This window comes from Eriocheir sinensis, unplaced genomic scaffold (genome assembly GCF_024679095.1).
Source record: "Eriocheir sinensis breed Jianghai 21 unplaced genomic scaffold, ASM2467909v1 Scaffold558, whole genome shotgun sequence".
Lineage (NCBI taxonomy): Eukaryota > Metazoa > Arthropoda > Malacostraca > Decapoda > Varunidae > Eriocheir > Eriocheir sinensis.
This window is the reverse complement of record NW_026111896.1, coordinates 212,501-237,556: the sequence shown is the minus strand read 5'-3', so window position 1 is coordinate 237,556 and position 25,056 is coordinate 212,501. Positions and strand designations below refer to the sequence as shown.

The window sequence follows — 25,056 nt, the reverse complement described above, 5'->3', positions numbered from 1 at the left end:
TCCTCCAGTATTTGATCTTCCTTTCGGCCACCTCTTTTGTTTCTTTTTTAGGAGCAGCGAGTAGCGGGCTTTTTTTTTATTATTGTTTTCTTTTTTTGTGGGCCCTTGAGCTGCCTCCTTTGTTGTAAAAAAAAAAAAAAGAGCATCCTATCAAGAGGAGCTAAAATCTGGAATGACTTACCACAACACTTAAAAACTGATGAGAATATAAGATTGTTCAAACCAAATTAATAAAAAGGCTTCTTAGTACCTATGAGAACTTATGGTCACATTGATTTTTTAATTTATTTTATAGTGTTTTGAATGGTTCATTGCGTTTTTTCTCACATTATTTTTGCAAACTCCGACTGATTGCTGTAAATTTCATTATTTCAATAATAATCAAGCTATTTTCAAGTTTTTATTTCACATGTACACTTGTTTACTGCTAGAGTGATGTCAACTAAGTTTTTTTTTCATGTTCGTATTGTATACATTTTCACTTCGACTGACCTATACATTTATACATTGTTGAAATATATGTAAGTTATTATGCTTTATGTGGCCTAAACCTGTCCCTTGTTATGTACTTTCTTTACAGTCTTCAGGTCCTAAGAAAGCCTCAGCTTAATAGCCTGGCTTAAAATAAAAACTACATTTTTAATTTACAAATCTTTATATAACTAATAATCCAAAAATAAATAACTCAATATATATATATATATATATATATATATATATATATATATATATATATATATATATATATATATATATATATATATATATATATATATATATATATATATATATATATATATATATATATATATATATATATATATATATATATATATATATATATATATATATATATATATATATATATATAACACACACACACACACACACACACACACACACGGGTTTAACGTTACCAATAATTTAGGCTTCTTAGAATAATTAGCGTATTTGTATAATGAATCGAGGCCGAGTGTCCATTTATGAGGAGTAAGTCTGTCATTACGTGTGTTGATGGTTTGAAGTTTCTGGTTTGTGTTTAGTGAATGTGTTGGTGTGTGGTATGTTGGTATGTTGTGGCGTTTGTTGATATATGTGGTGATGGCGTTGGTGATACTGCGGTGAACTAACGTGAGATAGAATGTAGATTGAGGGGTAGAAACACACATGGCAATTGATAGACTCTCACAGAAGTAGTTGGTGAGGCAGAAGGAAAAGGAGTAAACGAGTGTCAGTCTTATTGTTGTTACCATTAGAAAATCCGCCTTCAACCTTATGGTACCTTCACTAAAAACTCTTCAGGTTACCTTGGCGGATATCCCCAGCCAAGGAAATACCATTAACCAGCACCATCTTTTCCCCAAAATCCCCCAATCACATGTAGCCGGAGTTGAAGGGAGGGAGGGAGTGGCTTTCTTTTCGCTTGGCTAATGATATACGCGTAATGGGGAAGGGCAGGAGCTTCTATGCGCTGGTAACTGGGGGCGGATAAAATGTGGAGCGATGCAATGCGGACGTAACGATGTTGTCGGGCTCCTCATTGTTAGTCTCGTGGTCTTACCTGGCGGCAGTGCTGGAATTGTATGCGTATAGTTGTGTGCTGCTCATTATTCGCTTGCTGCCTTGCTTCCTCTGATGATGCGTGTTGTGTCAGGAAGCCAAACCCATGTCCCTGCCTCCCCGTCCTCCTTACACGTGACAATCTTGCCAATAATAATGGTAGTAAAAGTTGCGTGTAGCTCAATATTCTCTTGCTATCATGCTTCCCTTGATAATATGTATTGCATCAGGAAGCCAAACGCATGTGTCTGTCCCGTCGTCCTCCTTATGCGGGGAACAGAGTAATAAAGCTTCTGGTAATGGTAATAATGAAGAATAAAGCGAGGAAGAGAAGGTAGAGTGTGGGAGAAGACAGTTATGTCATTTCCTGCGGCAGTAACGATCAGGAGAGCGAGTCGAGTCAGACTGCAGCAGCTGCTAATCTAAACCAGAGTGAATGTATAGGAGGCGAGGCTACACACACACACACACACACACACACACACACACACATGCACACACACACACAGCTCAATCGGTAGAGCGCTGCGCTGCAAGGCTTTACGGCCAAACAGGCAGCGGTTTGAGCCCCCATCAGGCCGGATTCTTTCTGTTGACAAGGAGTGGTTACTGTCCTCCCTTGAGCAAGGGGGATGGGGGGTGTGGTGTGTGAGGTCCTGGCAGTACCCAGAGATCGATGATGATGAGCACTTGTTCACGTCGGGAGGGTACCTGCTGGCGGGACCGAGTCCAACTCGTGATCAGGCCGAGGTGAATTACACACACACACACACACACACACACACACACACACACACACACACACACACACACACACAAGACTTTTTAATCAGTATTTATCATGGGAAGAATACTTTCTCTTTGTAATGTTGACGGGTATTGTATTATTGCGTGTGTGTGTGTGTGTGTGTGTGTGTGTGTGCGTGTGCGTGTGCGTGTGTAGCTTCGCCTCCTATACATTCACCGGTTTTAGGTTATCAGGGTCATTGGATCAAAATGTACATCCGCTGCATCAAAATCCACAGCCTCGCCCAAGTTTATGTTATATATGTACAGTGTGTAATTGTGGTCTCGTGGGCTCTCTTTGTGGCGCTGTGTCGCTTCAGTCTGTACATTACGTTGGTTGAGCTCCGTCAAAGCCTATCCGACCCTAAGCTGTATACGCTCTCTGCACTAACCTGCTCAAGGAAATGCCGAGAAGCAGGACGCGGGAGAATATTTGGCAGGGCGGGGACACAGGAACAGCAAGAGGAAAAAAGAGAACATGATCAGTAGGGACAGGAAAGAGAGGGTTACAGGAGGAGGAGGAGGAGAACCAGAAGGAAATGGGAAATGAACAGCGAGAACAAAAAGTATCTGTGGCTACAATTCAATGAAGAAAAGGTAAGTCCTGCACCATGGGAGGGGATATCCAGCACACCAATACCACATGGGAAACACTCCACTATCCACCATAGAGGCAGAGAAAGACCAGGAACTGTATGTTATCAGGCTACCAGTGAAGAGATATCCAGCACACCAATACCACATGGGAAACACTCCATTATCCACCACAGAGGCAGAGAAAGACCAGGGACTGTATGTTATCAGGCTACCAGTGAATGTGAAATCTGTGCCAATCGCAGCAGATGGGTTAAACCTTTATGGAGTATGTGGTGCTTTTCTTGAGGGCAAAGAGTCGTCTGTTTCCGTCTGTGGCTTTGGTCTTGGAGGAACCTGACTCGCCGCGCTCTTTGTAGCGGATCTTGCAGCTGGTGATGATCCCATTCTGGTGCTCGGCCAGCGGAGGCTCCCAGCAGATGATGAGGTTCTGAAGGGAAAGGCCGTGTGAGGGAAAAAAGTTATACGATAAATTATCAAAATACAATCTTAAAAAGTTTGAACACTGTGTGAGGCCATGAATGCTTCAACTTAACCCCCTGACTGTGGATTTCCTACCAGAAGACCTCACCAAGCTACAGGAATGGAACACAAACCGGCTGCTACAATTCAGTGGAGAAAACTGTAAAGTCCTGCAGCTTGGGAGGGGATATCCTGCGCACCAATGCCACACTGGATACACTCCACTATCCACCACAGAGCCAGGGAAAGACATGGGAGTAAATGTTTTCAGGCTACCAGTGAAGGCCAAATCCGTGCCAATCGCAGCAGACGGGTCAAATATAATGAATGTGCAAGGGTTAAAAATACTGAAACAATGAATGTGCAACTTGTAGAGATGATGTGAAGGAAACGAACAGAGCAGAAAGCTATTTAAAACAGGTTTCACAATGTATCTTTGCCTTGGAAGCCTTCACAACTCACCTTGAGCTGGCAGCCTCAACGCTCACATTCTGAGGCTCCTTTGAGGCACGTCTGAGAAGGTTCTGGCAGTGACCTCCGGGGTGGCGTCTCCCCCGCCATTACTGTTGACGGCGGTGAGCCACACGCTGTGCTCAGTGAACTGGTCCAGGCCTTGGAGGTCATGTGACGTACCAGTGACCTTTACTTTGTGTTCTTCTGCTGACCCAACCTGAGGAGAAAACTACAAGGGAGACAATGGTTAAGATACACACTGGGACTTGTACAAACACAAGGCTATGGTCACCCTCTACTCAAAGGAAGGTCACTAATGACACACAAGGATATGGGGAGACTTTTGTTAGGCAACAGAGACTCCACATTTAGCACACAGTTCTATAAGGCCGTCCACACCTGCGTATAGAACATGGTGTATCCCGTGATGGGCGTTTTGGCCAGTACGGGCGGCGACCAAGTGGCCTCCAGACTGGTGGGTGAGGTGGAGACAACTTTCAGACTCTGAGGCGGAGGGCAGGTCCAGGTCCGGCTTGGTGAACACCTCACCTCGTATGGAGGCGCCCACCAGGCCGCCGGAGGTGTGGGCCGCCACCGCACCCTGAATTTACTCCCGGGACTTAGGTCGCTGATCTGGGTCTTGTATTCATCCCGTCCCTCGCTGGAGGAGCTGCACTCACGTTCTGGACGCGTTCTCTGCAGTGAAGGGAGGAAAGTGATGTGTGAATTACTTACTTTTGATGAAATGTTGTATATGTACTCGCTAAAATGTTATTATTTCTTTATAATCACTGGAATGGCAGTTGGATAACTCTGTATTTGCTAAATACATCTTAACAGTAGTAGTATTGTGTTGAATTTTTTATGCAATAAATATTCCCAGGTTGTGTCCTTTGGTTCTGACCTGAGTGATCCTTCCTGCTTGTAGAGGACTGAGTATCCCAGGAATAATTATTGTGAACAGCATAAAGACTAGTAGGCACAGTGACTGTCAAGGCCCACACCAAGAGAAGGCAAATGATGTAAACAAGCTGTGTCAACAATGAGCAGACATTCTAAGTATTGAAAACAAGGAGTAGTAGTAGTAGTGGTGTGCCTGAGCTGCCCCACTTACTGTGTCTGTGACCTGCCTTGTGCGTGGGTGGGGGCATGCTGCTCCTTCCTGGAGGTGAGCCCAGACAACGTATTATCAAAATACCACAACAAAATAGTCATTCTCGGGTAAATCACATTTTAGTGAGTCAGTAACTCTCAGCACCGGCTTTGATATTTCCAAACTTCAGGACAATCAAATATGAACACATTACTGGAGACTTGTGCTTTGCCCACAGTGTAATCTATGCATTTTATTCAGTCTTCAAGGAATAATAAACACAACAAAGGGTTATGCTTACAGCCATGCTAAGAAAATCACATGCATCAACATCAATAACTTGGGTAATGTACACTTTTGAAAACTGCAGCGTCTGTACCAGCGGCTGCAGCTGCCCGCCAGAAACATTGGAATACATTCAGTAACCTTGTAAATGTTTGCGTCTGGGCTTATTAGCAACCTGGAATTATCTGGACTAGTCACTGCCTGTGTCCAATGCAGACAACACTACATCAGTACTCATGAATGCAAACAAAGGGCTACAGTGTGAACAGTGTCTGCCCCGCACGGCACCGCTGCTTACTTGACTCAAGGACACACAGCTGGGCGTCCCCGGCGAGCTGTGCGCCACACACTGGTACATCCCGGTGTACTCCTGGCGCACCAGGCCAAGGATCTGCAGGTTGTTGCCGCTCACACTCTACAGGGAGGCTTGGCATTACACACACCTAACACAACACAGCTGTGTTTTGTGTAGCTATTGACAGCCTTATATTTATCTCCCTGCATAGAGCCTTATATCCCTTATCTACTGAAATCCCTTATGTATCTACTTAGAACCTTGTATCCCTTTTCCTTTACTTATCTCTTTAGAACCTTATGCATGGAACCTTATGGATTCTAATGTATCTCTTTACATACCTTATGCATCCATTTAGAGCAGTGGTTCTTAACCTTTTTACTTCCTGCCCTTCAGGAAGTAGTCCTTCCCTCCACGCCCCCTTGCATCTAGCAATAAAATTTCCTTACAGATGTTAAAGAAACTGGCAAGCCCTAAGTAGACTACAGGAAACTGAAGTAATGGCGATACTTTTGCATTTGTTCATAAACTTCTCAATATTAGCCCACGCAAATAGCAAATATAATTAGAGAAATTCCTAGTTTTCCCCTAGGGCTCGCACCCCCCCTGGAAATTACTGTGCTCCCCCTCAGAGGGGTGCACCCCCCAGGTTAAGAACCACTGATTTGGGGCCTTACATTCCTTTCCCCTTATGTATGTATGTATGTATGTATCCACCAATCTATCTATCTTATGAATCTACATATCTCTGTCCTTTTAAACCTGTAACAGCGATAAATTTCCACACCGCCACAGAAGTCCGGCTCACCTGAAGGTATTCCGTCTCCACCAGCAGCTCGCCGTTCTTGAGCCAGTGGGCAGGGGCTCTGGCTGGCCGTACACGCTGCACTCCAGCTCCACGTTCTCCTTCTCATAGGCGAGAGCGTTGGCCGGCTGCCTCAGAAACCTCGGAGCAACTGTCACACAATTTTCAAGCTTTAGTAACTGAGAGAAACATGATGACTGAAGAACACTAAGATTTTTACTATGCCAAACTTTATACTCAAACCGCAAAAATATTGCTAGTCTTTGTTATTCCATTTTCAACATTTTTACCACTCTAGTAACTGAGAGGAACTTAATGATTGACAAACACTTAAGATTTTTACAATGGCAAAATTTATCCACACAAATCACAAAAAAATATGCAGTCTTTGTTATATCACTGAAAACACTTTAGTACTGAGACAAACATCTAACCTAACCTAACTTAACGATAACTGGCAAATGCTAACCTTTCACAATGCCAAACTTTATATACTCAAACCACAAAGATATGAATAGTCTTTCTTATACCATTTTCAATACTAGTAACGGAGACAAACATATGATCATCATTTCCTGGATGCCTGCTCCTAGGAGCTCCCAGCAGGGGATGGCCATGGCAGAAGAGCTTCCATCTTTCTCTATCCAGACACTCCCTCCTTGCCTGCTCAAAGTTTCTCAAAGATTTTCCCCCCCTCTCCCCAACGTACTCTTGCACCCTATCCCTCCATTTCACTGGAGGTCGACCTCTAACATTCCCTCCTCTATCTCACTCACATATACCCTTCTGGTCATCGGACTCTCCGCCAATCGCTCCATCTCGCCAAACCACTTTAAAGTCTGTCCTTCACTTCTTCCACCACTCCACACTTCTTCCCTTCACCTGTGACACATTCCAAAATGCTCGTACACACTTTCATTACTCATTCCATCCATTCTACTCACACCACAAGCACTCCTCAAATAACTCCTTTCCACTGCCTGCACTCTAGACCTCTGACTTTCATTCCAGGCCCACGTTTCATATGTGAGGGTTGGTACTATTATTGTATTTCTCAAATCCCTCTTTACCTCCATGCTCACACTTCTGCCATTCATGATTCGTCCCAAAGACCCTACCACCCTTCTTCCTTGCAATGCCCTTTCTCTTATCTCTCCCTCCATACCACCATGCTTACACATAACTGATCCAAGGTACTTAAACTCATTGACCTCCTCCATTTCTTCACCTTTCAAATTATTTTGCATTCTTTTTCACATTAAATTCTCACTCTATATGGGCATACAAAATCTACAACCTCACTTCTATTTCGCTCACAAACCATCACTTCACTTCTGTTGACATTTACTTTCAGCTTTCTCCTGTTACAGACACTATCAAAAACACTGATCAAATTTTGTAGGTCACTTTCATTTTCTGCAATGAGCACCGTGTCATCAGCAAACAGTACTGAATTCAGTACCCACTTCCTTCCCTCATCGAACAGTCTTACTCCATCTTCTCCAACTTTGCCCTTCATTTCTCTAATGACACCATCCATATAAATATTGAATAACCACAGTGACATGACGCACCCTTGTCTTAAGCCCACTTTTATCTCAAAATGTTCACTTGTTTCTCCAGTAATTTTGACACATGCAGATGCATCATCATATAGAGAGACTGTATTAGCTCTAGCTTTTTCCATATTCATGAAGGCAGCGTATAGTTTCTTTCCTTTTACTATTATTTTTTCTACTTCCATCCTGAAGGCAAATATCTGATCCACACATCCCCTTCCCTTCCTGAAGCCTCCTTGTTCTTCACTGATTTTCTCTTCTGTAAGTCTTTGCACCCTCTCTATTATGATTTTTCCATATACCTTTCCGGGTATACTCAGGAGACCTATACCTCTATAGCTCCCACATTCCCCTCTCCTGCCCTTCGCCTTGTAAACTGGGACAGTGATGGCTTTCGTCCAGTCTGCTGCCCCCCCCCCCATGCTACTTCACATATCTTGACCATCCATTTCACGACTTCATCTCCTATGACAAACATATAATTCACAATCACTAAGATTTTTACCATGCCAAACTTTATTCACACAAAGCACAAGAGTTAACCAGCATCTTCATTCTTTCATCCCTTTCACTGGTAAACTCTGGAACAGCCATCATGTGTCTGTATTTCCTCCTGCCTATGACCTCTACACCCAATATTAACCTCTCATTTTTTTCTTTATAGGAGCAGTGCTTTATTGTTTTCATTGTTTTTTTGCCTTTGAACGCTTTCATTGCTGTAAAAAAATATATATGTCATAGTTTTGTCTCACCTTGGACCTGTATGTGGGCCACGGCGTCGAGCGAGTCCTCCCTGTTCTCCGCCCGGCACCTGTACGTCCCCTCGTCCTCCTCCTGCAGGCCATGGATGTGCAGGCTGCTGCTGCTGGTGCCGCAGAACAGTGTGTCCAGGTCCCTGAGGAAAGGCAGAAAGGTACGGTAATAGCCTTTTCCATTTAGCGTAACCCGTTTCTGGGTCATGATCTGTAGAGTCCCTTGATAGATAGAGTCCCGACAGCCTAAGATTTGGACGCCATTATTGGCCCTGTCTTCGCCGCGAGACCGTGTGCTAGCGTTTGAAAAGCGCAGCGAAAACACAGGGCCAATAATGGCGTCCAAATCTTAGGTTGTCGGGACTCTATGAGGGACTCTACAGATCACGACCCAGAAACGGGTTACGCTAAATGGAAGATGCTATAAGCAAGTGAGTTTTGTATCTAATTGCTGTTTGTCACAATTTTTCTTTTTTTACAGTAGAGGAAGCAGCTCAAGGGAAAAAATAAATACCAACAAAAACAGTCCATTACAATAAGCCTGCTGCAACACTTACCTTATATACAGCAATAACTGCAACACACACACACACACACACACACACTAAAAAAAAAAGTAATGGGTATATATTTATTTGATTCTGAAATCTCTCCCTCAGTCACTGTTATCCAAGCTCTCAAGACACATCAAAATACCCCTCTCAGTCATCATCATCATTTCATGGACGCCTGCTCCTAGGAGCTCCCAGCAGGGGATGGCGACGGCAGAAGAGCTTCCACCTTTCTCTATCCAGACACTCCCTCCTTGCCTGCTCAAAGTTTCTCAAAGATATTCCCCCCTCTTCCTAACGTACTCTTGCACCCTATCCCTCCATTTCACAGGAGGTCGTCCTCCAGCATTCCCTCCCTCTATCTTACTCACATACACCCTTCTGGTCATCTTACTCTCCTCCATTCGCTCCATGTGGCCAAACCACTTTAAGGTCTGTCGCTTCACTTCTTCCACCACTCCACACTTCTTCCCTTCACCCCTGTGACACATTCCAAAACGCTCGTACACACTTTCATTACTCATTCCATCCAATCTACTCATACCACAAGCACTCCACAAATAAGTCATTTCCACTGCCTGCACTCTAGATCTCTGACTTTCATTCCAGGCCCACGTTTCATATGTGAGGGTTGGTACTATTATTGTATCTCTCAAATCCCTCTTTACCTCCATGCTCACACTTCTGCCATTCATGATTCGTCCCAAAGACCCTACCACCCTTCTTCCTTGCAATGCCCTTTCTCTTATCTCTCCCTCCGTACCACCATGCTTGCACATAACTGATCCAAGGTACTTAAACTCATTGACCTTCACCATTTAATGCGGAAGATTACTTTACAGTTGATCGATCAAAATAGAACAAGAAGAAATCACAATTTGAAGATAAGTGGTAAAAGATTCTCGTCACACGAAGCTAAACACTTCTTCTTCAATCGAGTTGTTAAGGTTGGAACTCTCTACCCTGTGATGTCGTTGATAGTACAACAGTTAAGGCCTTCAATAATAGATTAGACAAGTGTTTTGAATCCAACCAGCAACTAAGATATTACTCATTGTCGTAATAACGTTAAGTTATTTCGAATACTGGTGTCCTTGTCCGCTTTTATCCCCCGGTTAGTGGTAGCAGTAATGGTAGTTCTTTCCTCTTTCCTACATAATTTCCATGCAGTTTTTCCATGCTGCATGGTTCTTTTACCTGTCCGGCCAGGTTTGGCTGGAGGGATTGGGGGGGTGGGGAAGAGCCTTCGCCTTTGCTGTCCTTCATCTTCCACCTTTGATTAGATAGTTAGTGTAGCTTGTCACAAACAGCCTCGTAAGGACCAGCAGGTCTGCTGTTGTTTGTTCTTCCTTTGTGTCTTTGTGTTCTTCAAAATTCAAAATTATTTTGCATTCTTTTTCACATTCAATTCCACTCTATATGGGCATACAAAATCTACAACCTCACTTTTCAGAAACCATCACTTTACTTTTGTTGACATTTACTTTCAGCTTTCTCTTGCTCTTGTTACAGACACTGTCAAAAACAGTGACCAAGTTTTGTAGGTCACTTTCATTTTCTGCAATGAGCACCGTGTCAACAGCAAACAGTACTGAATTCAGTACCCACTTCCTTCCTTCAATCAGTCAGCCTCTGAAATGATGAAGGCTGAGCACCAGGCAGGGAAGAGAACATTCCAGCAAACTATAATGTAAAAAATGTAAAGCCAATAAAATATTCCTGTGGATTGATGAACAACTCATGATTGTATAGAGCCTGTGGCAGCCAGCAACATAAAACATTTTCTTGTCATGAAAGTGAGCATAAATACTCACTTTAAGGCAGTTCACACAGCTACAAAGAATAAAATACAAAATGAACAACATACATCACAAGACAAAGCCCCTGCTGAGTGTTGGCCACACAGTGTTAGGCCTTGGCACAAGTATGAGAGTATTAACATGCACAAGGTGTCTTAACCATCCTCTTCCCCGCCGCCTGTGAGGAGAGAAACCAAGCATGAGTCTTGTCAGCCGGGCAGGGAATTGGTCAATGCTATTTGTCATGCCATACATTGCTTGTGGGAATATTTACAGGTTCATCACATGCAGCAAAACCATTCTTCCTTGTTGTTACTAAGGCAAACAGCTGATGTTGAGTTTTATTGTAATGCCTTGAAAACTAAGGACACCTTCCCTGTACAAGATACTACAGAGATACTTAGTAGCATAACCACTTTTAATGTATATGAAACTAGTCCAGAATTCTCCATTTCCTGCCTCTTGAGCCACGAGGCTGGGGAGTAAGGCTCAGCACTGCCCACAGACTGGCTGACCAGCTCCAGGGCTCTCTCCAGGGCCGAGTCCTGGCCAGAGTGGGCACCATGGGCAGCCTCCCCTAACCTGAGTCTCCTCTACACCCACCACTGAATGGGTATCACGTATCAACGGGGGCTGTGCCCTTCCTCCCCAGGGGGGGCTCTAAACTCTATGCAGAGATCTGTCACTTATGAGCTTCATGCCTTCTCGGGGAAGGTAGTGACGGACAATCCTGAGTCTATTGTGTGATGAGATCATGGTGAATTACACACACACACACACACACACACACACACACACACACACACACACACACACATTTCTAACTAACAGGGAAATGAGGACAATAATCAAGGACAAGGTTTCCAACTGGTGCCCAGTGAGGAGTGGGGTCCCACAATGTTCAGTGCTGGCGCCAATAATGTTTGCTGTTTATATAAATGATATGGTGGAGGGAGTGACCAGCTATGTGAGTTTGTTTGCAGATGATGCAAAGCTGTTGAGACGAGTCAATGATGTGAAGGACTGTGAGGCATTGCAGAGGGACCTGGACAAAATATGGGAGTGGAGTGGTACATGGCAGATAGAACAACCTTGGGATATGTAAAAAAAAATAGAGTTTGGTAGGAGTGGTAGATGTGAATACAATTATAAGATGGGAGGTGAGATAATATGCAGAGGAATGGAAGAAAAAGATTTGGGAGTGACTGTCTCAGAGAACATGTCACCGGAGAAACACATCAACAGGATAACATAAGGACAGCATTTGTGTATTTTGGACGAGGAGATGATGATGAAAATAATAGTTACAATGATAAGGCCAAGGTTGGAGTATGCAGCAGTGGTCTGGTCTCCTCATGAAAAGAAGAACATAAGAAAGCTGGAAAGAGTGCAGAGAGTGGCAACTAAGGTAGTACCGGAACTTAGGGATCGGACTTACGAGGAGAGACTCAATAGCATGGGGCTCACAACCCTGGAGAGAAGAAGAGAGAGAGAGAGGAGACCTGATAGCGGTGTACAGGGTGGCGAGTGGGGTGGAGAATCTGGACAGAGAGGACCTGTGTGTGTGGAGCGAGAGAGAAACGAGAGAACATGGAGAGTTGAGGGCGACCACGTGTAGGCGAGATGTGAAAAAGTTTAGCTTCCCAAACAGAAGCATTGAGCTGTGGAATGGACTGGAGGAGGAGGTGATTTGTGCAAGAAGCATTCATGATTTTAAGAAAAAGTTGGATAAGAGGATATGGAGACAGGACAGCATGAGGGTAGCTCTTTTCCTGTGTCACAACTAGGTAAATATACACACACACACACACACACACACACACACACACACACAGAGACACACACCCACACCCACACGGCCCGGTAGCTCAGGGGTAGAGCGTCTGGCTCACAACCAGAAGGACCGCGGCTCAATTCCCCGGCCGGGTTAAGATAGGTTGGGTTTATCTTCTTTCACGTGTAGCCCCTGTTCACCCAGCAGTGAGTAGGCACGCGACGTCAGGCAAGGAGTTGTGACCTCGTTGTGGCGGTGTGTTGTGTGTGAGTGGTCTCAGTCCTACCCAAAGATCAGTACTATGAGCTCTGTGTTCCTCCGTAGGGGAACGGCTGGCTGTCTCGAGAGAGACCCGCAGCAGATCAAGAGGTGAATTACACACACACACACACACACACACACAGACAGACAGACACACCCACATCCACATCCACACCCACACTAGGGTGGATCGTTTTTACACTTTTTTTTCAATTCAAATTCCAATAGTGATTAAAAGTTGTGTACCCATGAGAAAATAATTACTGTGAAATTTCACATTTCTAAAACAATATCTTCTGCCTCCCCAATGAGTTGAAATATCATAAAATAGGTAAAAAATAGGGTATTTTAATGATTTTTTAACTAGGTTAAGACAGGCATATATCACATTGCAATAGTGTTTAATATATTCTAAATAGTTGCCTTAATACTGAGAAAAAAAATGGTTTCTCCTAGATATTATCTTCTGCCTCCCCAATGAGTTGGAAAATCGTTAAAAGAGCAAAAAATATGGCATTTTCGGGATTTTTTTTAGTGTGAGCCAGGTATATAATCATGTAGCAATAGTTACAAATATTGTCTAAATTACTGCCAGAACACACACACACACACACACACAGAATGATTCTCTTTTATAATATTTATGATATCTAAATTTTTAATAAAATATAAAATGAATGATATTTCTTAAGAACAATTTTATTTACAAAAGTAATGAAGTTGCTCGTTATTGATTACATTACAATATATGGTATAATCATCAAGCCACAACATAGCCATGATAACATTAAAAGAATCCTTTATATATTCCAGTTAATTTCATACAGCTCTTCGCCTATTTTGCTAGAAAATTACTGGCAAAATAGCCCAGAACTCACCACGTAGAGGTGGCTGTACTCCGAGTTCCACCCTATCCCAACCCATCCACCCTACCTTATTGGCATTTCTCTAATTTTCTGAATGGGACTTAAACTGTGACTTCGTGTCAAATTTTGGCATTATCTTTCGAGACCTAAGAGTGGTTCTAATGAAACCATCTCTGTTCTGTGCCCCAACTACCACTGCTGAGGCTTCCGTCACCAGCTTGATGTGACGTTCCACAGCCTGGGTGTGACAAGGAATTTCTGCTTCAGGAATTATGACATCAGGAAATATGCCACTTTTCACCATGCTGTTGATGTCATCGGTTGGAAAATCTTTAGTGAGAGGTGGCTCTGTTACTTGCACATTGCTGTCAAACCAGTTTATCATGTGATGGTAAACTTCAGCATCGAAGTTCAATCGAGGAATTTCGAAGGAGCTTCTGTCTTCTGAGCGTGTTCTTGCATTCAGTATCCTCCGCCAGCCCAACTCCCTGATGTGTTTCTGGTCATCAAAGATCATGCTTATCAAAATGTTCTCAGGGTGAGCACAATATGCATTTCTTTGAAGCACTGGTTTGACAATCTCAAATACATCTCGGGGAAGAGACTTGGCACAAGATATGGTCTCATACAGATGTTTTGCGGCGAATTTGAGAGAAGATTGGTTCTTGATCTTAAACCACATTGGTGCGTAGACTCTCATAATGAAATGTGTGATCTTTTCTAGAGTGTCTGATGGTTGTTCTGTTGCAACATATAGTCTGAGGATTCTGTTTGCTGTTGTTAACCACCTTGAATGAGCTAATTTTCCTGGACTTCGTTGGGCCAATGAGTCACTGCAGTAGCCTCTAGACACAGCACTGTAAATATCCAACAAGTATCTCTGGTCTGTACTCAGAGCAGCAGAATCAGTCTGTAAGCTTACTGCCTCAACAGTTTTGAATTTTACGACAGGATACGTTTCACAGTCTAAAAGCAGCTTTCCAATTGGTCCTGTGAATCCTCTAGGCCCAGTTGTTGGTCCATCTAATTCAATAATCAAGTGCCGTAAAGGTAGTTCATTCATATGAAGCATGCAAATGACCCACTGCAGTGGCCGTTTCAGTTCTCTCCATCAAGGCTACCACTCCACCCTTTTTTCCTGTATTGACTGCAGTTCCATCGCATCCTATTGCCTTAATATTTGAGGTGTCAACAAAGTTTGAATTCAGAAAGACCAATATTTCTCTGCAGATACTTTCAGCGGTTCCTGAAGAGGGGCACACATGCCCTAGGTAGCTTGAAGACGGCTCTTGCAAAATAGTGATGTGTTCTTCATTTATCGTCCTTTTACGTTGAGTTCTTCCTTTTCCTTCTGTAGTCAGTGTTTTATCCTTGCGGCCATCGAAGTAGATGCTGATTGGTGGTTCAGTCACTTTGTCTTGAGTCTGCATTTTACTTTTTGCTGCTGTACGTGCTCTTCTAATTTTGTTTCTGTCAATTACTCCTGCTTCTGCTATCATGCCAAGATCATCAAGAACAGCACTTGCTACTGAAGCCGCAGCTCTGTCAGATAAGACACCACGATCACATGCAATAGCGAGTGATTCCAGACTGCTTTTCTTGCTTATTCCTTCTCGTTCCTGTTTTGCTCTAGCAGGAGGTTGTGGAGTAAAGTCCTCTTCACTGTCTTCACTTGTAGAACTTGTACTGTAATCCAATTCATTTTCACAGTAATCATTTCTAATACTTGGGCCAGGTACAGGTACGGTTTGTTTTCTACTCAACCGTTTAACATTCTTCTTAGTTGTGGTAGCATCCAAAGATCCAATAGCCATTTTTATCTTAGTTCTTTGATCCAATAGAAACTCTTGCTCCATTGGATGCACTCTCCTTTCCTTGCTGCACTTACAATTCTTGAATTCCTTGCACTTGCATGCAGCAATGTCAAAGAGTCTGGCCTGAGCATCAGTTTGAAAAGCTTGTACTTTCTTTTGGTAACTCTTGACTTTCTTCCGTTCCTTTTCTGGCTTTTGTAATGTTTTGTATTTAGTGTGATAGGTTTTCAACATTTGCGTAATACGCTCATCAGACACATGGAATAGAGGCTCTCTGCCATACAGATTTCAGTTTTGAAATAACACAGGCACTTATCTCAGAAAATGTTGGCTCCTTCTTAGAAATCTTCAGATTTTGCCGTTCATATTGGTAGCATCTCATAACGTCACAATATGTTGGAAGACAGTTCACATTTAAATCCTGTGGTGTCCCAAATATGGGACATATACTTGCAAGTCTGGTTTCGTGAGAGGCCATCCTTTCTTGAGTATCCCCCCAGTCTAGAAGTAGGGAGCAAGCTTCTGTGGTGCAACCTCAACGACTGATGAATGAAGACTAGCTGAAAGGGAGACCAGAGCATAAAGTGCAGTTGCCTAATGGGAGATTTAGGGCTACACAAGTAGGCTACATCACTGCAATATTGCATAGGCTACAGTCATTTTTGATACTTTTGCAAATAAAGTTTTTTTTTAATAGCATTTATTTTATGAATAGGATTTTTGATAAAGTAATGGGTATTTTAGGGAAGCAGAAGAAATTAATTAAGAGAACCAATTATTATTTTGTGCGTGTGTGTGTCTTTAGGCAGTAATTTAGACAATATTTGAAACTATTGCTACATGATTATATACCTGGCTCACACTAAAATAAATCCCGAAAATGCCATATTTTTCGCTCTTATAACGATTTTTCAAATCATTGGGGAGGCAGAAGATAATATCTAGGGGAAACCATTTTTTTTTCTCAGTATTAAGGCAACTATTTAGAATATATTAAACACTATTGCAATGTGATATATGCCTGTGTTATACTAATTAAAAAATCATTAAAATACCTTATTTTTTACCTATTTTACGATATTTTAACTCATTGGGGAGGCAGAAGATATTGTTTTAGAAATGTGAAATTTCACGGTAATTATTTTCTCATGGATACACAACTTTTAATCACTATTGGAATTTGAATTGTAAAAAAAGTGTAAAAACGATCCACCCTAACCCACACCCACACCCACACACATGTAAGAAACAATAAAGACTGTAATTCTGCAAGAAGACCTAAACAAGATTTGGAAGTGGAGTATGGAATGGGAGATGAAATTCAATGTGAAAAAAATTTCATGTTATGGAAATGGGAAAAAGAGAAGGAAGACCAAAATGGACATATAAAATGGGAGATGGTGAAACATTAAAGAAAGTTCAAGAAGAGAGAGATCTGGGAGTTATAATGCAAGATAACAAACAGCCAGAGAGTCATGTTAATCGGATATTCGGTGATACGTAGAACATGGTGAGAAATATAGGAATAGCATTCCACTACATGGATATGATGAGAAAGTTAATTACCACCATGACCAGACCAAAGTTGGAATTGCAGAGGCAGTGTGGTCTCCCCATAAGAAGAAACACATAAAGAAACTAGAAAGACAAAAATGGTTCCAGAGCTGGAGGGATTGACACATGAGGAAAGACTAAAGGAAATGGACCTACCAACACTAGAACAAAGAAGAGAAAGGGGAGACCTAATACAAACCTACAAATTATTGAACAAAATGTAAGAAGTAGACAACGAGGAGTTACTACTAAAAGAGGAAATTACCGCCAGGAACACAAGAGGACACAGTAAAAAATTGAGGAAAGGAAGATGCTTGAGAGACACAAAGAAATATATCTTCCTGCAAAGAAATATAGAGCTTTGGAACAGACTAAGTGAGGATGTAGTATTGGCGAGGAGTGTGCTAAGGAAAAGTTGGATAAATGTAGATACGGAGACGGGACCACACCAGCGTAAAGCCCAGGCCTGTAAAACTACAACTAGGTAAATACACACACACACACACACACACACACACACACACACACACACACATATGATATCCTTCTCTTTGATCTTCCTGTGTTAGTCTTCCCAAAGCTGTCCTTCCCTTCCCTTCACTCTCTCTCTCCCTCGCCTTCCATCCTGAACAAACCCTTGCAGCCCTTCATGCTCCCTCTTACTCTTTGTCTAGGAGTGGCCCATCATCTGTAGTCCTGGCCACCCTGCCCTTGGCCATGGCTGGCACCGTGGGCAGCAGCATCTTGGTGGTCAGCTCACGGCCACAGACCTTGCCCACGACCTGACCTATGGAAAAAAGAATGGAGGTGATTTCCAGCAAATACCACTGATAAATAAATGGCCAGGAAGGGGCAAGTTTAATACCTGTGGACACTACGCTGCTTTAATAGCAACATCTCACAAAAAAAAAAAAATCTCTCTCTCTCTCTCTCACACACAAAACTAGGTAAATACACACACACACACACACACACACACACACACACACACACACACACACACACACACACACATCCTGCCTCGCCGCACCAAGAAACATCAGATTACCTCAGGCCGTTGTGTCAAGAACAGGAGTGAGTCCTTTGCTCTCCAGTACTGAACAAAAATCACATCATGAAGCCAAACACCAGATTCTCATCAAGTGTGCGTCTAGTGGTGGGTGGCAAGTGACCACGACCCACCTCAGGTGAGGCTGCCCATCATGAGTGAGGCCCCGGCCAATGCTCTCCTCAACAATGAGCAAAGCTGAAATGTCAGGGGAAATTCTCAACAATACTGGCAGCATGGAGCATCACCAGGGCTCAAGGCAGCTCTCCCTTAGTTTCCGAGACATGAAAATTAAGAGAGCTGAGAAGAAGGGCGCGGACTCAGTTCTGGATGACAAGTTTTCCCTACTCTTCCAGGCACAGTTCAGTGTTGGTGAGGTGGTGTTCCAAGTGTGTCACTGCCTGCAGTGTTCATGGCAGCCAGGAGCCTCATGCTTGGCCCACAGTCTGCTGGGATGATGCATTTGCCAAGCAAGGGCGCACACACTGCCTCAGAAGGTTCCATGGCCACAGGTTTTGGACGTGTTTGATGCCAAATTCCAATCTGCCACAGGAAGAGGCTTGACAGAAGACAACCTAAAGTTCTTAGCTGGAAAGGCATTCAGGAGTCCTCAAGTACAAGATTTCACTAACATGTCATGGTCATGGTTCTGCAAGGAGCCTCTGTCAGGACAGAACTTAACTTTTTGGGAGTGGTTCTTTGAAGGTCACCAAGGAGCACAGCCTTAGAGCTTTGGGCTTTGTGGGACACCCGCAGGCTGAGGAAATGATAAAAAACTCCAAGCCTAGGGCTCCTGCGCTTCTCTGACCCAGAAGTTGGGGGAGGCAATATGGCATGGAAGACACCACTAAAGACTGTGTTCAGAGGCAGGTATTCCTGCTTCAGCCTTGTACCAGTAACTCCTTTGTCTGCTGGGTGAGGTGGTAAGGTACAGTCTGGGGCATGTGCTATAGCAGACCTTCAATTCGTCCTGTACCTGAACCTAAAGAGCAGCAAGTACTACACCACAGCCAACAATGGGTGTGTCAAGCCTCGTCTAATTCTTAACATCCCAGCAGCAGGGCACGTCAGGGGAATCTTAGCCCAGTGCTCCACAAGCAATGTATCCAAGGCATGATGCCGTAGATCCACCTCCTGTGAGCACCAAGCCATCTCATTGTGCTCGGTATTATAAGACACTTTGGCTTCTCACATCGGCTATTTCTGAAGGTCAAAGAGGGGGTCAATCAGGTTCTAATGAGTGTTTTTTAAGGTTCATGCTACAGAAGAAGGATCAAACTACCACCGGGCTCATAAAACCACCCCTGGAAATGCTCACAACTCCTAGGAAAGCCTTGCCAAATATGTGAACTTGGTTAACAAAATGTTTTAATATAGGAGTGACAATGTGTCTCCACAACACCCCCACAACAACCCTGCTGATTATCCTGACACCCTGGAAAGCCTGCCAGACACAGACTTCTCAGCCTCCATGTGGTCCTCAGTGTTTGGCAGCGTGACAGACAGGGACTGACTGGAACAGTGGACACTTGTCCGTGGTGGAAAATATTATTTGCATGCTGTTCACAACTAATGGATGTTAAGAAACAGTACAGAAATCTTCTCATATTTGTCTGTCATAAACCTAGTAAATGTTTATCAGTGTTTGTAGGAGTTCCTTTTGGGTGTTGTATTAGCTAATATGAATACAAGTGTGCCGATGGAGGCTCATAAGTGCTGCAATCCCATTTTTTCATAATAATAATAATAATAATAATAATAATAATAATAATAATAATAATAATAATAATAATAATAATAATAATAATTAACAAAATTCTGTGGGCCAGGTTTAACACTTTGCTCTTGTTTAGGAAGAAATTAAGTATGATTTGCAGGTACCTGAAAGGATCACTTGACCTTTGGCCTCAACCCATGGAGCTAGTCTGCTATCAGGAACACTCAACTGAGACTTTCCATTCATCCACACACACACACACACATTCTCTCGCTCTGCGGCTCAGTCACCCACCTTCCCCACGGCCCGGCCTCCCAGCACAGAGAAGGTCACCCCCACGGCCTTGCTCATCAGGGTCTTGATCCTCACCACGCAGGACACCTTGGCGCCATTCAGGTAACACTTGACCTGCGGGATGCCACTGCCGGCAGCCACGGGCTGTGAGGCGGAGGGGAGGAGGGAAGGAGTGTCAGTGAGGGCCGCAGAATGGTCCCCAAAATAGTGGCTTCAGAGCTAGTGACGTTTTCTTACTTTTTGATATCGCTGGGCACATGAGAGCAACAGCATCACACAGCATTGACTCAAAGCCTGTGTACTGCTGCAAGGGGATGAAGGAATGAAGAAGCTGCTTACTCTTGCATAAGGGACTTGGACAGCATAGGGAAGAGCTAAAGTAGAAAGAGTTTGTAGGATGGGTCAGACCAGGCTGGGTTAGGTTAGAAAGGGGGTGAAAGAATGAAGAAGCCAGTTAACTCTTGCATAAGGGATTTGGACAGCATTGAGATGAGCTAGAGTAGAAAAAGAGTTTGTAGGATGGGTCAGGCCAGGCTAGCTTAGGTGTGGGGGGGGCTGGGTTAGGTTAGGAAGGGGGTGAGAGAGTGAGGAAGCTGGTCAACTCTTGCATAAGGGATTTGGACAGCATAGGGATGAGGTAGAGTAGAAAAAAAGTTTGCAGGATGGGTCAGGCCAGGCTGGGTTAGGTGTGGGGGGCTGAGTTAGGTTAGGAAGAGGAGGGGACAGTGGGATTGGTTGGTTTAATAAGGGCAGGAAAGAATGAAGAAGCTGGTTAACTCTTGCATACGGGATTTGGCAGCACAGGGATGAGTTAGTGTAAAACAGAGAAATACAGACACACAAACCCTCACATAAAACTCAAAAGATCAACACAAGACTTAACTCAACTTGTGTCTACTCCAACAAGGCATATCCGGACACACTCACCTCCACATAAGAGCCGAGGAAGGCAGCCACAAGCGCCGGGCCAATGTTCAGCGCGACAAACAGCGAGTTAGCGCCTCCTGCTGCACCCGGCACTCACTGTCTGAGGCCCGGCTAAGGAAAGTTGGCGGGAAACTTAAGACAGTATTCATTTGTTAATCATTTACTAGCATCATAATTCTTTTCATCACCCTCCACTCCCCGTCCTAACCTATCCAAAGATGCCACACCTGACCCAGCCTGGCTTGACCCAGCCTTCAAACTTTCGTTCTACTCAAGCTCATCCCGATGCTGTCCAAATCCCTTATTTTATTTTATTTATTTTTTTACAGCTAAGGAGACAGTTCAAAGATAAGTAAAAATTGCCGTAGAAATTCAAAGATAAGTAAAAATTGCCGTAGAAATTCAAAGATAAGTAAAAATTGCCGTAGAAATTCAAAGATAAGTAAAAATTGCCGTAGAAATTCAAAGATAAGTAAAAATTGCCGTAGAAATTCAAAGATAAGTAAAAATTGCCGTAGAAATTCAAGAAGTAAAAATGGAAAGACTGAGTGGCGGGAATGTGATAATTGAAGATCCTTAAGACATGACTGAGCAAAACAAAAAGTTCCAGCAAGTTTTTACAATAGAATCAAATTTCAAGTTACTGCACCACCACAACCGCACTGATGATTTTTCAGTACCGCGCCACCTCTGGCAAACAGTTAAACGAGCCTGTTTGCAGATGATGCAAAATTGCTAAGACATATTAGAAACAGTAAAGACTGTGATATTCTCTAAGAAGACCTGAACAAGATTTGGAAATGAAGTATTGAATGGGAGATGAAATTCAATGTGAAGAAATGTCATGTAATGGAAATGGGGAAGAGTGAAGGGAGACCAAAATGGACATATAAAATAGGAAATGGAGAAATATTAACCCGGCAGCTTCGGCGGACCCCATTTGGGGCTTGACTCAAAACCCCTAATTCCAGCTAATTGTAGGTGGTGGCGGCATAGCACAACCCACCATGCATGGCCATTGTGGTGGGTGAGTGATCTTGAGGTGGGCTTATTTGTCACAGGTTGTGTTGTAAGGTCATGGCAGACTGAATTAGCTACCCATACAGTAATCACTTGTTAAACTCTCTAAAGTAGACAACAAGCGACTCTCGGCTAGATGCCGCGCGTCACGACTGCTTGTTTTGTAACAAACACTGCCCATAACAATGGAGGAAAAGTAAATATTTTTAACGGCTTTATGGTCATGAGAGGAGTACTCTGATGTATGTTCCATGCTCTTTTTTTAGTCTCAAAATGCAGTGTAATGTTGCCGTTTCTCGGCCACCTCTCGGCTTTCCCATAGCCGAAGCCCACGGGCTAAAGAGAGTTCAAGAAGAGAGAGATCTGGGAGTGACAATACAAGATAATCAACAGCCTGAAAGTCATGTAAATCGGATATTCAGTGATACGTATAATATGGTGAGAAATATAGGATTAGCATTCCACTACATGGATAAGGATATGAAGAAAAAGTTAGTAACCACTGTGATTAGGCCAAAATTGGAATATGCAGAGGCAGTGTGGTCTCCCATAAGAAACACAAAAAAACTAGAAAGAATACAAAGAATGGCAACAAATATGGTTCCAGGGCTGGAGAGATTGAAGACATATAAGGAAAGACTAAAGGAAATGGACCTACCAACACTAGACCAAAGAGGGAAGGGGAGACCTAACACTAATTTATAAATTATTGAGCAAAATGGAAGAAGTAGATAATGAGGAGTTACTACTAAAAGAAGGAACAAACACCAGGAACACAAGAGGACACAGTAAAAAATTTAGGAGAGGAAGATGCTTGGGAGACATAAAGAAAAATAGCTTACCGCAAAGAAATATAGAGGTTCGGAAAAGACTAAGTGAGGATGTAGTATCGGCAAAGAGTGTGCAAAGCTTTAAGGATAAGTTAGACAAATACAGATACGGAGACGGGACCACACGAGCGTAAGCCCAGGCCCTGTAAAGCCACAACTAGGTAAATACACATAATAACAGCCAATGTCTCCCCTAAAACCAAAGGTTGGAATGAGGCAAGATGTAACACTATGCTGGAAGACACAATACGGGCACTGACAGATGAAATAAAAAATATTAAAAAGGTATTATTAACAGGAGACTTAAATTGCAGAGAAATGAAATGGGAAAATTAGGCAACAGAGGGTGGTGGAAATACCTGGGGAAGTAAACTATTGAGGCTGGCAACAGATAACCTGGTGACGCAGTGGGTGCAAGGAGAAACAAGGCTGAGAGGGGATCACCAACCATCAAGACTTGACCTAATTTTCACAAAAAACGTGGAGTTGGATGAAGGAGTCAGTCACGAGTGCCCCTTAGGAAAGAGTGACCATGAACTATTGGATAAGAAAATTTTGGAAGGATGTGAATATTGAGATGAGGCTTATAAGGAAAAACTATGCTCAGGCAGATTACGCTGGACTCAAGACTTTCTTCACTGGGGTAGACTGGACTGGTATGAAGAGGAGTACTGATATTCAAGAGAAATATGACTTTTTTATGAATATTTACAACAGAGGAACAGAGATATATGTTCCATACTACACAGTAAAAACTAAAGGAGAGAAAACATGGTTTGGATGGAGGTGTGGAACAGCAAGAAGAAATATCAATAAGGCAAGGAGGAATTTAAAGAAAAGACCAAATAAGAACAATAGGGACAAACATAAAAAGCAAGAAATGATTACGTGAAAATAAGGAGGAGGAAGCTAAATTTGAAAGAAGAATAGTTTTTATATGTAAAGAAGAACCAAAAATGTTTTATAAATTAGTAAACGGGAAGTTATAAAGAAATGAAGGAGTGGAAAGGATAAAAGAAAAAAATGTGTTCTACGAAACAGACAAAGAAATTGCAGAAATATTAAATAAAAAAAATTCATAAAGTGTTTACGAAAGAAACCGACTTTGACTGGGGCTCGGAAATTGCAATGAAGGGAAATTAAATCTTGTAAATGTGAAAGAGGAACTGTTGCAGCTGATGAAAACCTTAGAGGCAAGGAAAGCTATGGGACTGGATGACATCTCCGGTCAAGTGCTAAGAGTGTAGAAATGAATTACTGGAGCCACTTCATGACATAATAACATGCTCTATGAATACAGGAAAAGTGCCTTTAGAATGGAAGAGAGCGAACATTGTACCAATTTATAAAAGTGGAGATAAAACTGAACCACTAAATTATGGGCCAGTCTCTTTGACAAGTGTAATGTGCAAGATTTGTGAAAGTATAATAAAAAAAACAATGGGTTGATCATTTAGAAAAGGAAAACATGATAAATGAAGGACAGTTTGAGTTTAGAAAAGGGAAATCGTGTGTCACCAACTTACTGTGTTTCTACTCAGGAGCAACAGACAGGGTGCAAGAAAGAGAAGGGTGTGTATGTCTCAATTTGAAAAAAGATTTTGACAAGGTTATGCACAAAAGGTTAACCTGGAAACTACAGAAATGGGGAGGAATGGGCGGAAAGGTTATAGAGTGGATGAAGGATTACTTAACGGGAAGAGAAATGAGGTGGATAGAGATGATCTCTTCTCTACTGCAAGAATGCAGGAGCTGAGAGGACATGGAAAGAAACTTAATAAAGGAACCTGTTTGCGTGACTTGAAAAAGTATAGTTTTCCACATATAAGTGTTAACACATGGAACAGCTTGAGGGAAGAGGTGGTGGAGGCGAGCAGTGTCCACCAAATGAAGGAAAGGCTGGATGAATGTCTTTATGGAGACGGGACTATTAGAGCTTAGCTCGGGCCACCTAGAC

At 42.8% G+C, this 25,056-nt stretch overlaps 1 protein-coding gene and 1 pseudogene across 3 annotated transcripts in view; one reads left to right on the top strand and one right to left on the bottom strand.

The window, feature by feature from the left end:
- Positions 1-4,463: 4,463 nt before the first annotated feature.
- Positions 4,464-25,056, bottom strand: part of LOC126993096 (neogenin-like) — a 33,929-nt gene continuing 13,336 nt past the window's right edge. The window contains exons 6-12 of one of the 3 annotated variants that reach the window (XR_007747348.1): positions 21,250-21,360; positions 20,323-20,466; positions 17,927-18,050; positions 8,645-8,787; positions 6,337-6,484; positions 5,532-5,648; positions 4,464-4,551 (exon numbers count right to left, since the gene is read on the bottom strand). Coding sequence is in view for 2 of the 3 variants with exons in the window: in XM_050851929.1 (XP_050707886.1) it covers positions 5,642-5,648; positions 6,337-6,484; positions 8,645-8,787; positions 17,927-18,006 (378 nt within the window). In the remaining variant the exon portion in view is untranslated. Of the gene's footprint in view, positions 5,649-6,336; positions 6,485-8,644; positions 8,788-17,926; positions 18,051-20,322; positions 21,361-25,056 lie in introns of all 3 variants that reach the window. The other 2 variants (XM_050851929.1, XM_050851931.1) reach the window with 2 other exon arrangements.
- Positions 18,331-19,787, top strand: LOC126993095 (signal transducer and activator of transcription 5A-like; annotated as a pseudogene).